Here is a 13,229-nt window from a genome sequence, read left to right as displayed (position 1 = left end):
CTTAACTATTCCCTTATAAAAAGGCATAGAGTAAGAGAATTGAGAATGTTAATTACAAATGAGATAGTGGATTTACAAACTATTAAGAGCTGCAGAACTCTTGCAATACTAAATTATTCTGAGTTTTTTTTTATTTTTTATTTTTTTGCGGTACGCGGGCCTCTCACTGCTGTGGCCTCTCAGGTTGCGGAGCACAGGCTCCAGACGCGCAGGCTCAGCGGCCATGGCTCACGGGCCCAGCCACTCCGCGGCATGTGGGATCTTCCCGGACCGGGGCACGAACCCGCGTCCCCTGCATCGGCAGGTGGACACTCAACCACTGCGCCACCAGGGAAGCCCAATATTCTGATTTTTCATTAAATATTTTTTATTCAGTTTTAAGATCACAGTTAAAGTACTTTAGCATGTTATACACATGACTTACATGTGCAATTTTTAGAAATATCAAATTAAGTATAAGATTTTGAAGAAAGAAATTATATAAATGTGTATATTGACTTTTACTACACATATATCTAAGAAAGCAATAATTCTGTTGTACCATTAAGTGGAAATCATTTATTACATGGCATGTTTACATCAACTCTAAAGAGAACCAAGCCAATTTCTGAAAGCAAGAAAAATGAGCGATTCACTCATGCTGAAAACTGTCAACAGACTTAAGACCTCGTGGTCAAATGAAGCTGTAGTTAATTTATAATAGGTAAGTAAGCAATTCAAACCTATGGGAAAAGTTCATAATCTGGGAATATGGACTCTCAGGTGGTTTTTATTCCTTTTCGACAGATTCCTGAGAGCAAGCCACGAGTGCTAAGGAAATGAGAAACGTTGCCGAGCATGTGCTGAGCTCCAGATCACAAACCTCCCCCACCCCAGTTCTGCCGCTACGAGCTGAGGCACTAAAGTGAGGTGTCATGGGACGTGAGCACTCCCCTGAGGCCGCCAGGGGAGGTCATGGTTAGTCCACGAAACGCGTGCCTCTGTGATTGAGGTTAGAGCTTGTGAGGTAAGACGTGTGGTGCGGTTCAGTGGTAGGGTGTGGAGGCATGGAATTAGGTCCTTGCTCCTCGGTAACCAGTTCTGGCCCAAGTTATTAGAAAATCTTTGGAAAGAGTAGTAATTTTCACAATAACTAATTCTGTGCATAAAGCTCAAATTAAGGGCAGGATCAATTTTGACCACTGACTGCAACAAGGAAACAGTGGCCACCGAACTTCTAAGTACAAGGTTTCTCCTTTTCCATTATTAGTATAAATCATACCACCACAAATAAAATTTGGCCAGGAGAGGAAACTTTTTTTGTATGTGTGAAGAAAATGTATATTCATATTTTTAAGGAAAGCGTAGCACAAACAGATGGAGGTGTATGAGGGGAATCAAATGTACTTGTCTTGTTCACTCTTTTGCTGCTTCTTTTTCAAAAATGTAAGATAATGTCCCCAGTGAAAAGGACAAGGTCATTTAATATGGGGTATAATAAACTTCACTATCACTTCCAAACTATATAAAAGCAAAGCAGTTCATCAAACCCTGAATACATCACCAGACATATCTGGTAAGATGAACTGAACAACTGTTTCTTTTTTTATGGTAAGTATGATGTTAGTCAAACTAAATAAGATAACTGTAAAAAAAAATTCCCCAAACTCAAATAAACACAAAATCCAAATCTAATTCTTTGGGAATGCTTGTCTAAATAAAAGCAACACCTAATTAACAATTAGTACACTCTTTATAAGGTGCAAAACAAGATCCTATGTGGGGAAAGCTAAATTTTAATTCCCACCTAGCAGTCACTCTGAATACTTTATAGGTCAAATGTAATAAGAGCATTTGCTTCTACTGCCCATTTTCAGCAATACATTGTTCTCTCTGGAGAAGGTAGTTTGGGAAGTCAAAACACTGCAGTGGAAAACAGTGGCACTGAAGGTAGAAGCAAAAAAAGACAAACCTTTGAAACAGGACTTACTGGAATTAACCGTTAAAGCCGAGGTAGCCCATTAGGATTGGCCTTATCTGAGGGCTCTGTGGAGCAGTGCAATCAAAGGTGAACCTTCTCACAGCATCACGTACACCCCGACTTCCCCTTTACAAATGATGACTCCAGGCCTTGCACGACTTCCTTCCTTTTCCCCCAAGAAGCGGCGATGCTTCCCCTTTGCTGTATGGATGCTGGCCTCCAGCCTCCAGCTGCTGGTCTCCAGAACACTTAGGATTCATACAGTACTTTAGCAGGCAGCATGGTCCCACTGCTTCACATTAATGCCAAATGCCAAACTTGGAACAGAGTTACTTGATATTCCCCATCCCTCCCCCGGAACTGTATAAACAAAACATGTCATTCAGTTTTCAGCTTACTCCTAGTGCTGTATTGATTTATAATCTGCTTGAGATTTTACATAGGTGCAAACATTTCCAGAGGATGAGCCAAGGACTACAGAGTGCAAACAAAATTTTCTATGACTCAGGCAGAGTAGCATCTGACTTGATAAGAGAGTGACAGGGATTACACAAGTTGGATTCTAAATAACCAGACCCGTTCAGATGCTCCTTTTTGTTCACAGTGTTCCATCCCTTTTTTTCTCTGCAGCAGTTTGAATGGCAGGAACTATAATAACAGTGATAACGTGGGAATGAGTTGAGCATGGCTTTGAGGGGGCACTGGTAGAAAGCTCATCTGACGGAATTAAATAAATAAATTTTCGGGGGGGAAAAGACTGTCAGAATTACAATGGTATGATATATCCTTTTAAAAAAGAGGGCTTTAAAGAATTCACCATTTTCATCTAAAATCTGGGACCTAACCTAGTTTGGGGATAAGAACCTGTGTCTTCAAAGTGGCTGTGGGACCTTTTGCCTTTTCCTGGCCTCATTACAGTTATCCAAACAAATAAACACTTAAGAAGGGCGTCTTACAGTATTTTCTCTCTTTCACTCAGCTTCTTGGAGCTGCAGCTTCAGTAACTATAGTATACTCTACACACTTCAAAATTACATAGGAAAATACCCAGAATAACTAAATAAATAAAAGGCTAAAGAAAACTGGAACAGTACTGTGTCTCCATCTGAGACTAAATCATCCACTTCCAGCAACACAGAGAAGGGCTAGGACAATTTTGTTCCAAAGATTTATATACAGGTTTGAATCTAGAAATTAAGGTAAAAGCATAAATATTGAGAATTTCAACTAGATTCAGAATGGTTTCAGAAAGATATGATACAACAATTTAGAATAAAACAAAGGCAGAAGAGCATCATATTTTGGTTTGCTTGAAATATATATAAGGTGCAACAACTTTTTCTCTTGAGGATGCTTGTGGGACAAATGTTAGTGTAGATGGTGTTTGCTGGCAGATTAAGGTACACACCATAGCAATATGATTTTCCAAAATAAAAAAGAATGAGAGAAGTGAAATGAAAATGATAAATGGGGGAGGGTACTACATGTTGGTCTGCAATATTTGTGCTCACAAATGTTGTTACCTGAAAATACCAACACCCCTCTCCAGTGGATTCAGGGCATGAGAAAAGCACTATTTTTGAAATCAAGACATTACTCAGAGAAATGACAAGGTGAGTGTCTAAAAGACTATAAAGCTTGGCAGGATTTCTGCTACTCTCAGTGCCTAACCACTTAAAAATTAAGCATGTCTACAAAAAGGTGGGTTTTTTTTTTTTCCTAAAGTACCTGAAAACAGTCGTATCCAGTAGGTTGCCCTCCACCCCGACCCCTGCCTAAGGGAAAAGCCACTGAGGTTGAGGAAAAGCAGATCAAGTAAGATATATTAATCACATAGAAAAAAGTCATCTTTTGTTTTGCTCCTTTTTAAGAAAGGTCCCATGAATATACAGCACTCTGTTAAGGAACTCTAGTGAAATGTAATCAGAGGACTGGGGGAGAGGGCACTGGCAAAAATAGACCTATTCTAACATGTTCTAGAGAATAACAAGTTAGTGCCATTGTCAAGGTGCATGTTCTGCACCAAAAAACTTTTGTTGTTGATTTCATTTTTTGGGGGGATTTTAGCTAATTATAATTTTTAAATCACTGCTAGCAAGTGGTCCACAAACTCCAACAGCCACCAACACTGGGACCCAGCAATTTTCAAACATTCACTTTGTGTTTCGAAATTTTGAAAATATTAATACAACAGCATCATAGTAAAAATATCATGCTAAAATCTGGGGTTGCTCACCTGATTTACTTCGGTGTGAATGGGGCTAAGCTTCTGCCTCTGATTAACCTTGCTTACTAATTCCTTCTTCCTCCATGTCCACAAGGAATATGCATTTTTGAGGACACCGTTCCAATGCCCTGATGCCCTCTTTACCTGCTTTGAAAAAAAAAAAAAAAGCCCAAATCTCGCTGTTCTTTTTCAATTCTATTAGTATGTTGTACATATTTTCTAGCACCAAAACTGAAGTAATATCTACAACCGTGAAAAACTAAACCTAGTCAGTACGAATAGAGTCAATTTTTTGTATGGCTATGAGGTCAAATTACGATGAGAAAAAAAATCATCATTACAATTCAGTCAAGTATAAATAAGATAGCTAGATAAAACCTTGTAAACTGTCACCATTTAGAGATCTAATTCAAAAGTTTCAAACTTGAACTAACACTATCAAAATTCCACCAGTTTGAAAACCAGTAAAAATTATTGCTGGAATCCAATACTTAAAATTTGGTAGTTTGTGCTGTGATGCAAGAGTGGGGAAATACTTTGTGCTATGGAACAAATACCCTGTAAAATCTGTAGCCGCCGACTAATTTTGATTTATCACTTTGCATCTGTTGCTAAGAAACAAGATACTGTGAATGTCAGGTGATGGAGTCAATATGTTGAATGTTCTAAGCCAGTTAATCCAGTTGCACTGGCATATGTATGGTTGGTTTTATGTTCAAAAGCAACAAAACATGAACAGGAAACAGGAAACTTGCAGGTGGATCTATAACTGCGAGTCCCACTCTGGTCAGGCACACCTCCCTCATCAATACCTCCGTAACCACAAAAACTCAAAATGGCTCTAAAAACCTGCAGTGCCAATTAGGCTGTGCATAGCAATTGCTACCCGTCCAGTCTGTCTGGGATGGATGTAAAAGGGCTGTAGCTCAAAGACCACACAAAGTGAGTGTGTCTTCAATGTGTTCTGAATAGTGAAGTAATCCTAAGGTCACTTCTGAATACTATTTTTCTTTTTTTGTCTGTATGAACGATCCATTGGTCACTCAGACCCTTGTGTAAAAATAAAAGAATCCTCAAGGCATGAAAACATCAGTAATCTGTAATCTGCTGGACTCTTCCCCTGTCTGGGAAAATATTCGCCACAATTGGACCCAAGCAAATTCTTCTTGGTCACTCAAGGCTAAGAAAAAAATTCTGCTTGTAAGAACTGTAATTTTTCTTCTTCTCTCTCTTTCTCTTTGTGCCAACAAACTACCACTCTGGTGGCCAATATAAAAGTGCAGAATATATGGACCACAAGGCCGAGCATACACCGCTAACAGCGGTACATCTGCCTGCCCGTGCTGTTTGGGAGTCTCTGGAAGAGGCTTTTTAATATTATTCTACAATATAAATGTAGGTATAACCTATTCTATAAACCATCTTAGAACATAAACCTCCATGTACAAAAAAGACTAAGAATATCTAATAATAACTAGTGCAGTGTGTCAGTTTTTGTTTTTTTGTTTTTTGTTTTTGTTTTGAAAGAATAACTAGGTAATATACGAAACTAGTTTCACACTCTCTGGTTGGTAAAAGAGATGCTGGATGAGCTAAAGTAAAGGCAGCCTTTTACCAAGTTACCACCTATTACCATCAAAAGCCTTCTATAGAAAGCAAAGCTCTAGGATCATCCCATTTCTGCTCATTATCAGACAGACAACATCACCCTCAAAGACTCTGGGTTCTGAAAGAACAAACTGGCCCAGGGTGCCAACTTCTGCTTCAAGTGAATCTGGGCCGTGTAGGGCAACAAGCACTTGTTTGCTGTCTCTATCTGCCACCACATGGACTCACTAGCATCTCTCAATAAAGACAAGGCTAGGGTAGTAGGTAAAGCACAATGTTTTACAATTAAAGGGCGCTTCACTGGTCAGCGCAAGAAATAAGTACAGGAGTCGGGGGCATTTCTTTTGGCTGTCCATCATGGGGGAGCGGAGTTGATCTCTGACTTCTATGCATTTTCCATGGCAGCCACTTCGGCCGGCACAGCGAGGCTGAAGAACGCAGACACGGCGGGCATCTCCGGGGTGCTGCTCCGCGTCTCCATGGCCCCTCGGTTGTGTGAGCACTTGTCATTGCAGCCTGTCTCGGTCACCTTAGCAAGACTCCTCTGCAGTTGTTCCTTTGGTTTGTCATCCAAAGTACCTCCTGCTGGTGATACCCGGCCATCTGCTGTCCTGACAAGGTGTGTGATCTTGGTTTTCCTTGCTTTTCTCTTTTGGCTGCCCACCAAGGGTTCTTGCGCCCTTGTTGGCTCTGGAGTGTTGGGAATGGATGGGGCATTTGTAACCTTATAAGCAGGCTCTGTGGTGTTTCTGTCTTCTGAAAATATGGCTTCTGTAGGGTGAATGGCAGCCAAGAAGAGTTGCTTGTTTGACCATTTATCCCCACTTCCTTTTTCCGGAACATTAGGCTTCTCCTTTTTGTGCTTGTATTTGCTGACAATTTTGTGGAATAAGTTCTTTTTCTGAGACTGGAAAGGACCTTTGCTGGTTTTGGTCGGTTCTGAGGAAATATGTCCGCTCTTCTTCTTTTTTCTTGGGACAGGTACACATTTCTGGTCAAATGTAACAGGACTATACTGAGGGAAGCTGTTGAATTTCTTTTCAAATTCTTCATCCAGCTTTGCTGAGCCAAGGAGAGAGTCTTCCTTTGGCTTTGTCTTCTTGAACTTCTTGCTTCCACTGGTCCCACTCTGGTGAAATGTCCAGCTTTCTTCATGCCAACACTCTTCATGATCAGAGGACTTTCCTTTTCCTGACCTTCGTTTCCCTCTGCCAACATTAGCTCGCAGAGAGGTGAGCATACCCTCAGACACCAGGGTTTTATAAAGAGCACCTTTGCAAGACCTCTCAGATTTCCGGGAGCCACAAGTCTCTATTTTTCTGTGACACTCACTGTCCTCAGGCTTGGCCTGTCCCGATAGACTGGGTGGTAATGCATCCTCCGTAGGGGTCAAAGGTTCTGCTTTTATACCCTCTGGGATCTCACCAGAAATGTTCTTGCTGGCAGAAATACTGATAAAATCTTGAGGTCTTGACTCTTGGGTGGTGTCTGAGGATCTCTCCTTTGACATTTTCTTCTCTCTTGATTTCACTTTCTTCTTTGGTGGCTTGGCATCCAAAATGCTTCCCTTGCCACTCGAGGATGTATGCACCTGCTTGCGAGGGGTATCTCCAAGCTTCTCGATGCCCCAGTCTCCCTTTGCAACAGCTTCAATGGTGTACATGACAGTCTCGATATCAGATTCCGAGGACTGCCTCTTTTTGCAAGTCTTCTTGGGTGTGGATTTATCATTTCCCTGTCGATCCATTTTGGTTTTCTTCTTTTCCTTTTTTAGCTTTTCTGGTTTGCTTAACGCTGTGGGAATCTCGATGATCCTAATGCCATGAGGATGGCACATGTGATCCTTCCTACTGGGAACATCGCTTATTATTATCTTGCTACTGCCAGAGTAAGAAAAATCAGGGAAGTGACTACATTTTTGATCTTCCTCTAATTCTTCCTTTTTAATTGCTTTAGGAGCTTCCATTTTTATACCCATTATATCATCCATTTGCAGCTCCTCAAAATTTCTTAATTCCTTAGAATCTCTTACATTTTCCTTAGCTGATTTTTCAAATTCTGCTTCTTTCTGGAACCTGGCTTCATCTATTTTCTCCATTTTCATTTCTCTTTCTTCCTTGCCCTTCTCCAATTCTTGAATTCTTCCGCCATCTGATTCTTTGGCTTTTATTAGCTTTGATTCTTCCATTTTCACCCCCTCTGATGCCAGGCACATCTCTGCCAGTTGAAAGAGTGCAGACTCTCCACAGCGTTTTACAGGTTCAGCACCGCCCAACTGTGAAGTCTTCGAACAGATCTCTGCAAACTGAAACAAGGCTGATGCTTGACATTGTTTTGACGGAACATCAGGGTGGGAGGTACCTGAAGATATCTCGGCAAACTGAAATAATGGTGACTTCTGACGCAATTCAGAGGATTCTGAAACATCAGGCCTGCAAGTGCCAGAGGATATCTCTGGTGTACCAAGAACATGTTCTCCAGCTAAAAGCAGCATGCTCAGGCCTCCCATTTGAGTAGGATCAGCCATCCCAAAGTCAAGCTGAGGCATTTCTTCAGGCTTTGTTTTCTTGGGGCTTGGCAAGTCTCTTGAAGAGTCAGATGGGAAGGCCCATAGTTTCTCCCGTGGATTGACAGTGGATGTTGGGGATTTCACAGGCTTGTTTGTGGTAGCACACCATTTGTAGCCAGGATTTGCTTTCATAAATGCATGTTTATACTCCTTGGCCATGTCTGTGTATTTCTGCTTTTCCTTTGGATTGAGAACAGCCCACCAATCAGCTAGTATCTTGGTAGCACCTCGGTTATCAAGCCTGTTCCTGTGTTCCTGACGTACAAGAGAGCGATGACGTTTGCAAAATAAGAGAAATGCATTCATTGGTCTCCGGGCTCGCTGTTCTGGTGATTCATCATCTTCAGTTTCACCATCTTGCTCTAGACCAGCGGCCCCAACAAGTTGAACCTTATCAATATCCTCCTCTTCGTCTTCCTCTTCTTCCTCTTCTGAAAAGTCAAGAAGTTTCTTTGCTAGCAATGGATGCCACTGAAGGCACTTTCGTTTTGGTCGTTTTCCAGCTCCTTCTCCTTCTGCGGAATAATCTTTATTTCTATACTGCCTTTCATTACTCTGACCGGTCAAGTCAAGACTTTCCATCATGAGTTCAATGGAACATCAGAACTTCCAGCTTCTGTGATGCAGCAGAATTCCAGGAAGGCAAACGGAAAGTACACAGGGAGGAAGATGAACTGCGGCAAAGCCTGTGTCCTATGATACTGACCGCGCGGGTTCGCCAGGCACGAGGGCGTGTGTGTGGCTCGCCCTCAGCGGCCAGTCAGGGCTTCTCTATGGGAAAGTGGAGAGAGAGGAGCTTGCGGAGCCGCTTGGCCTCCCTTCACTGTACACTCCAAGATTCTGATTTTTAAAGATGGACTCTCATAACCACTAAGGACCTACTCTAGAGCACAGGGAACTATACTCAATATTTTGTAATAACCTATAATGGAAAAGAATCTGAAGAAGAATATATATATATGAATCAATGTGCTGTACACCTAAAACTAACACAACATTGTAAATCAACTATACTTCAACTTAAAATGATGAATTAATTAATCTAATTAAATACAATTTCTTCCCTAAAAAAATAAGAATGACTCTCAACTCTTCTAAACATATAAAATATTTTCTTAAACCTTAATCCACCCACTCCTGACACGTTAGGACCTGAGGCAAGACTGCGCTGTGCTGGAGGCTGAGGCCCTGCCCTCCAGCTCTGGGTCTGCCCCGTGTCCTGTAGGGCCTTGCTTACGGGACGGAACGTGGACGCCCAGCCACGTAGCCAAGCTCCCGCCTCCCCTGCTGCACACAGATGAGCTTGGCCCCCTGGGTCCTGCAAGCGTCACATCTGTGGCTGGGCTCGTCTTCTAGACCATGGTCGTCACCTGGAAGCTTCTTAGAAATGCAGAATCTCAGGTCCCACCCAGACCTACTGAACAGTAGTCTACTTTTTCATAAAATCTCTACGTGACTTATGTGCAAGTTAGAGCTTGAGAGCCTTTGCTCTCACGTGGGAGGCTGAGGTCAGAGGCACCCATCTCTTAAGTTTAAGAGACTCCCTGTTAAAATGCTTTGTTCGTCTTCTGACCTCTGAAGGACTTGAGAAGATTCTGGCCAATGATCAGTTCTGTTCAATTCCTTGTTGGACTTAAGGTACATTCCAAACTATAGCTGATTTTTCCTCTTCTACATTTCATTTTTTTCGGTCGGGTAATTTTCCTTAAGCTGTTTTCCTAGTTGGAATGCACCCCACCCATCGTACTCTGTCAATATCACATGCATCAGGGTGGCCACCTCTTCCGTGAAGCCCACCGCAATACCCCCAAGGAAGAGCTTCGGTTCTGACCCCATCCTCCTTATTTGAAAACTCTGGTAGCTCATTCACTGGGTCTGCTCTGGTTATACAACTGAATCCTCCGTGAGACAATCAGCTCCCTGACATAGGAGCTGAGTCCCATTCAGATTTAGATTCTCCATTACCCATAGCTGAGTCTATTAGATTTTAAATACACATGTGAAATTAAATCTGCCTCTCTTAAGTTTATTTTTGTGGCTCCTGCAATTCTCTGCTTGTGCCAGAAAGGAGATGAAAATAGCCCTGCAATTTTAATGAAGGTGGGTTTTACTCCTGGGTCTTACCACATTTAGGAAAGTGTATACATTTTGTACTTTCATGCAAAATTGTGCTTGGCACCGACCTGGTGGTCACGAAGGGAAGCAAGGGTGTTCTTCGATGAGAATTCTTGGGCAGCTGGGTCTAGTTCTGTTAGTGAACAGTATTCAAATGGAGGAATTGCTTTAGCTTGGAAAGTAGACCTCAGATATAGGAGGAATAGAGCAGAAGAAAAAGGAACTTATGAAAAACGGAATACAGAAGTGTAAAGGAAAGGTCAATGTCTATGACTGGCCCAGCCTTCTGGCTCTCTGTGTCCATGGATCATAACTCAGGAGTCATGGGAGTGCAGAGAGGGGGCAGGAACCTGCAACGGGGAGTCTGTGCTCTAGTTTTGGCTCTTCTGCTAATTAACTGAGCCCCTGAGAAACTCACTAAACATTTGTGGGTCTCTGTTGTCACATCTGAAACATGAATAGTTGGTCAATGCTTCTTAACCAGAGAAGAAAGCTAGAAAAATGGGGGGGGGTAGGGGATCTTGTTTAAAGACACGTGGCCAGGTGGGACACCCAGAAATGCGTATTTGCTGGGTTTGTGATGGGCCCCAAGTATGAGGTGCCTTTCTGATATTCAGTTCTGGTTAAGCATCAGTAAATCAGATGCTCTCTTAACATTCCTTCTAGCTCAAATGTTCCCCAATTTCATGACTACCAGCCCCGTAGTGAATGCATGGTTAGGAGTCTACGGGTCTGGCAGACACTGCTGGTTGTACCCCTCTTCCTTTAGGAACAAAACCCAAAGTTTTTGCTCCACACACGCCTCCCAGAATAACTATGACATTTCCCAGCTTTCCTTTCGGTATGTCCGTGGACTAAATTCTGGCCAAAGGGAAGTGGTGAGTGTAGGTTCTGGGAGCGCTCTTAAAAGACAGAGGTGTGCCCTCTTGCTTCTTCTTGCTGACAGGCATGCATAGATGATAGTGGAAGATGGGCCAGCTGGGTCAGTGCCGGACATGGGAGCTGCCATAGGAGATGGGAGGGAACCAAGACAGTGTGGCCTGGGTCCAGGACACCAGGGAGTTATGTCAGGAGGGAACTTCCTACCCCCAGACTTCCTTTATGTGTGAGAGAGAGACATTATCATCTAGTTAAAGTAACTGCAATTTTGCTCTTACTCTTTCTTTCAGCCAAACCCATTTTAAACTAAAACAATATGGAGCATGGAAAACACTTTACGGACTCCAGTTATGCTTCCCAATCTTCATGTCAGCACGAATTCGAATGTCTGTTTACTGTGGCTTCTTGTTTTCTACTTCTGTAAGTGTAGTATGTTTATAAGACAGAGAATACTATTGTCTTTTACAGAGAGCACTTCTTTCACAGCCAAAAATTCATGGAGAGGTATCACAATTTTAGGAAGCACAGTTTTCTTTTTATGATTTTATCTTATTCTCTACAAACATATATTATTTCCTTACCATATGCCATATATATATATATATATATAATTTTTGCCCTCAAAAATGGTCAGTCACCATTAATTTTGTGTGAAATTTGGTAGGACCTGAGCTACAGTGAAATACCAAGAACTGCCATTTAAATTACATATTATTGCTAATAATGTTATGATTGGCAATAAGCAAACATGTGGTGTTGAGTTTTTTAAACGCTTCTACATTTTTTTTGAAAGTTTGGGCTTTGACAAGAGCTCATTAGGAAAAAACCTTTAATTCTTTTCCTTCTTATTTATAGTTGAACAAAAACGCACACCTCCACACACCATATATGTATACGATAATGGAATTTGTTTCTTGTGAACTTGCATTTAGCCTGTGAAAATTACCTTTAATGACTTTGAAAGATATTGTGCTTTTTGCACATTTTAAGTTTCTGATGGGGGACAGGGATAAGGGGCAGGGATGGGAGGATGGTGAAAGAAAAATTATATATATACGTATATATATATATGTATATATATATGTGTATATATATATATATATATATGTATATATATATATATGTGTATATATATATAATTCAGGGCATAAGACCTGCAAAATTCTGGGATTAAAAGTCATGTAAATAATCCTTTCCATTTCCAAACCTCTCTTAATGAATAATGGTAAAATGCCACAGTAGATATTTCAGGCTATTTAATAAAACTCTCTTTCTCTCTCTCTCTGTCTCCTCTCTTTCATACACACACACACACACACACAGAACACCCCAAAACAAACTCATTCTCACATACAGAATAGAAACTAAACCAAATCAAACCATAAAGAAAGATGATTGGGTGGGGAAAGGAAACGGGGACTCTTATGAAGAGCTCTCTCTGTTTACCTTCATTCCTCTCATCCAGGTCAGTGTAGATGGAAGCCAGAGTAAAGAGGGAAAAGATAACAAAAGCCAATAAAATGAATGCCATTTCCAGGTTGGTAAATGGAAGCTCCATGAAAGACCACAAACTTCTTCGCCTGCAATAGAAAGCAGACACTGGCTTAGTATACCCTGGTCCAGAGAGAACTTGTTGAGTAATTATTTATTGTAGAATGAGATTTACTAAGACTTTTTAGGATACTTCTGTGCACCTGGAACAACACACCTGGCACTAGCAGAAATGGAGGGTGCTCTCGTTTTTTGAAATTTGGCATCAGTCTTGGTGTAATTGAACTTAGACTTTGCTGTGTAGACTGCAGGAGAACATGGGAGTCTGAAGGGCAGAGTCAATTTATGTTTTATGAGTTTTTTGGACAAAACCCTGGGAG

General features: G+C 41.5%; 1 protein-coding gene across 1 annotated transcript; it reads right to left on the bottom strand.

Moving 5' to 3' along the window:
* Window positions 1–6,180: 6,180 nt before the first annotated feature.
* Window positions 6,181–7,542, bottom strand: LOC132486700 (HMG box transcription factor BBX-like). Its single transcript, XM_060094296.1, has one exon. It carries the CDS (start codon window positions 7,540–7,542, stop codon window positions 6,181–6,183), a length of 1,362 nt encoding a protein of 453 aa, XP_059950279.1.
* Window positions 7,543–13,229: the final 5,687 nt, after the last annotated feature.

Source organism: Mesoplodon densirostris, chromosome 1, assembly GCF_025265405.1.
Source record: "Mesoplodon densirostris isolate mMesDen1 chromosome 1, mMesDen1 primary haplotype, whole genome shotgun sequence".
Taxonomy (NCBI): Eukaryota; Metazoa; Chordata; class Mammalia; order Artiodactyla; family Ziphiidae; genus Mesoplodon; species Mesoplodon densirostris.
The sequence above is the reverse complement of the archived record's forward strand: the minus strand, read 5'-3'. Positions and strand labels throughout refer to the sequence as shown.

What these genes read in the sequence shown, in the direction of transcription:
- LOC132486700 (XM_060094296.1), bottom strand. Translation starts at nt 7,542, where the DNA reads ATGGATCGACAGGGAAATGATAAATCCACACCCAAGAAGACTTGCAAA.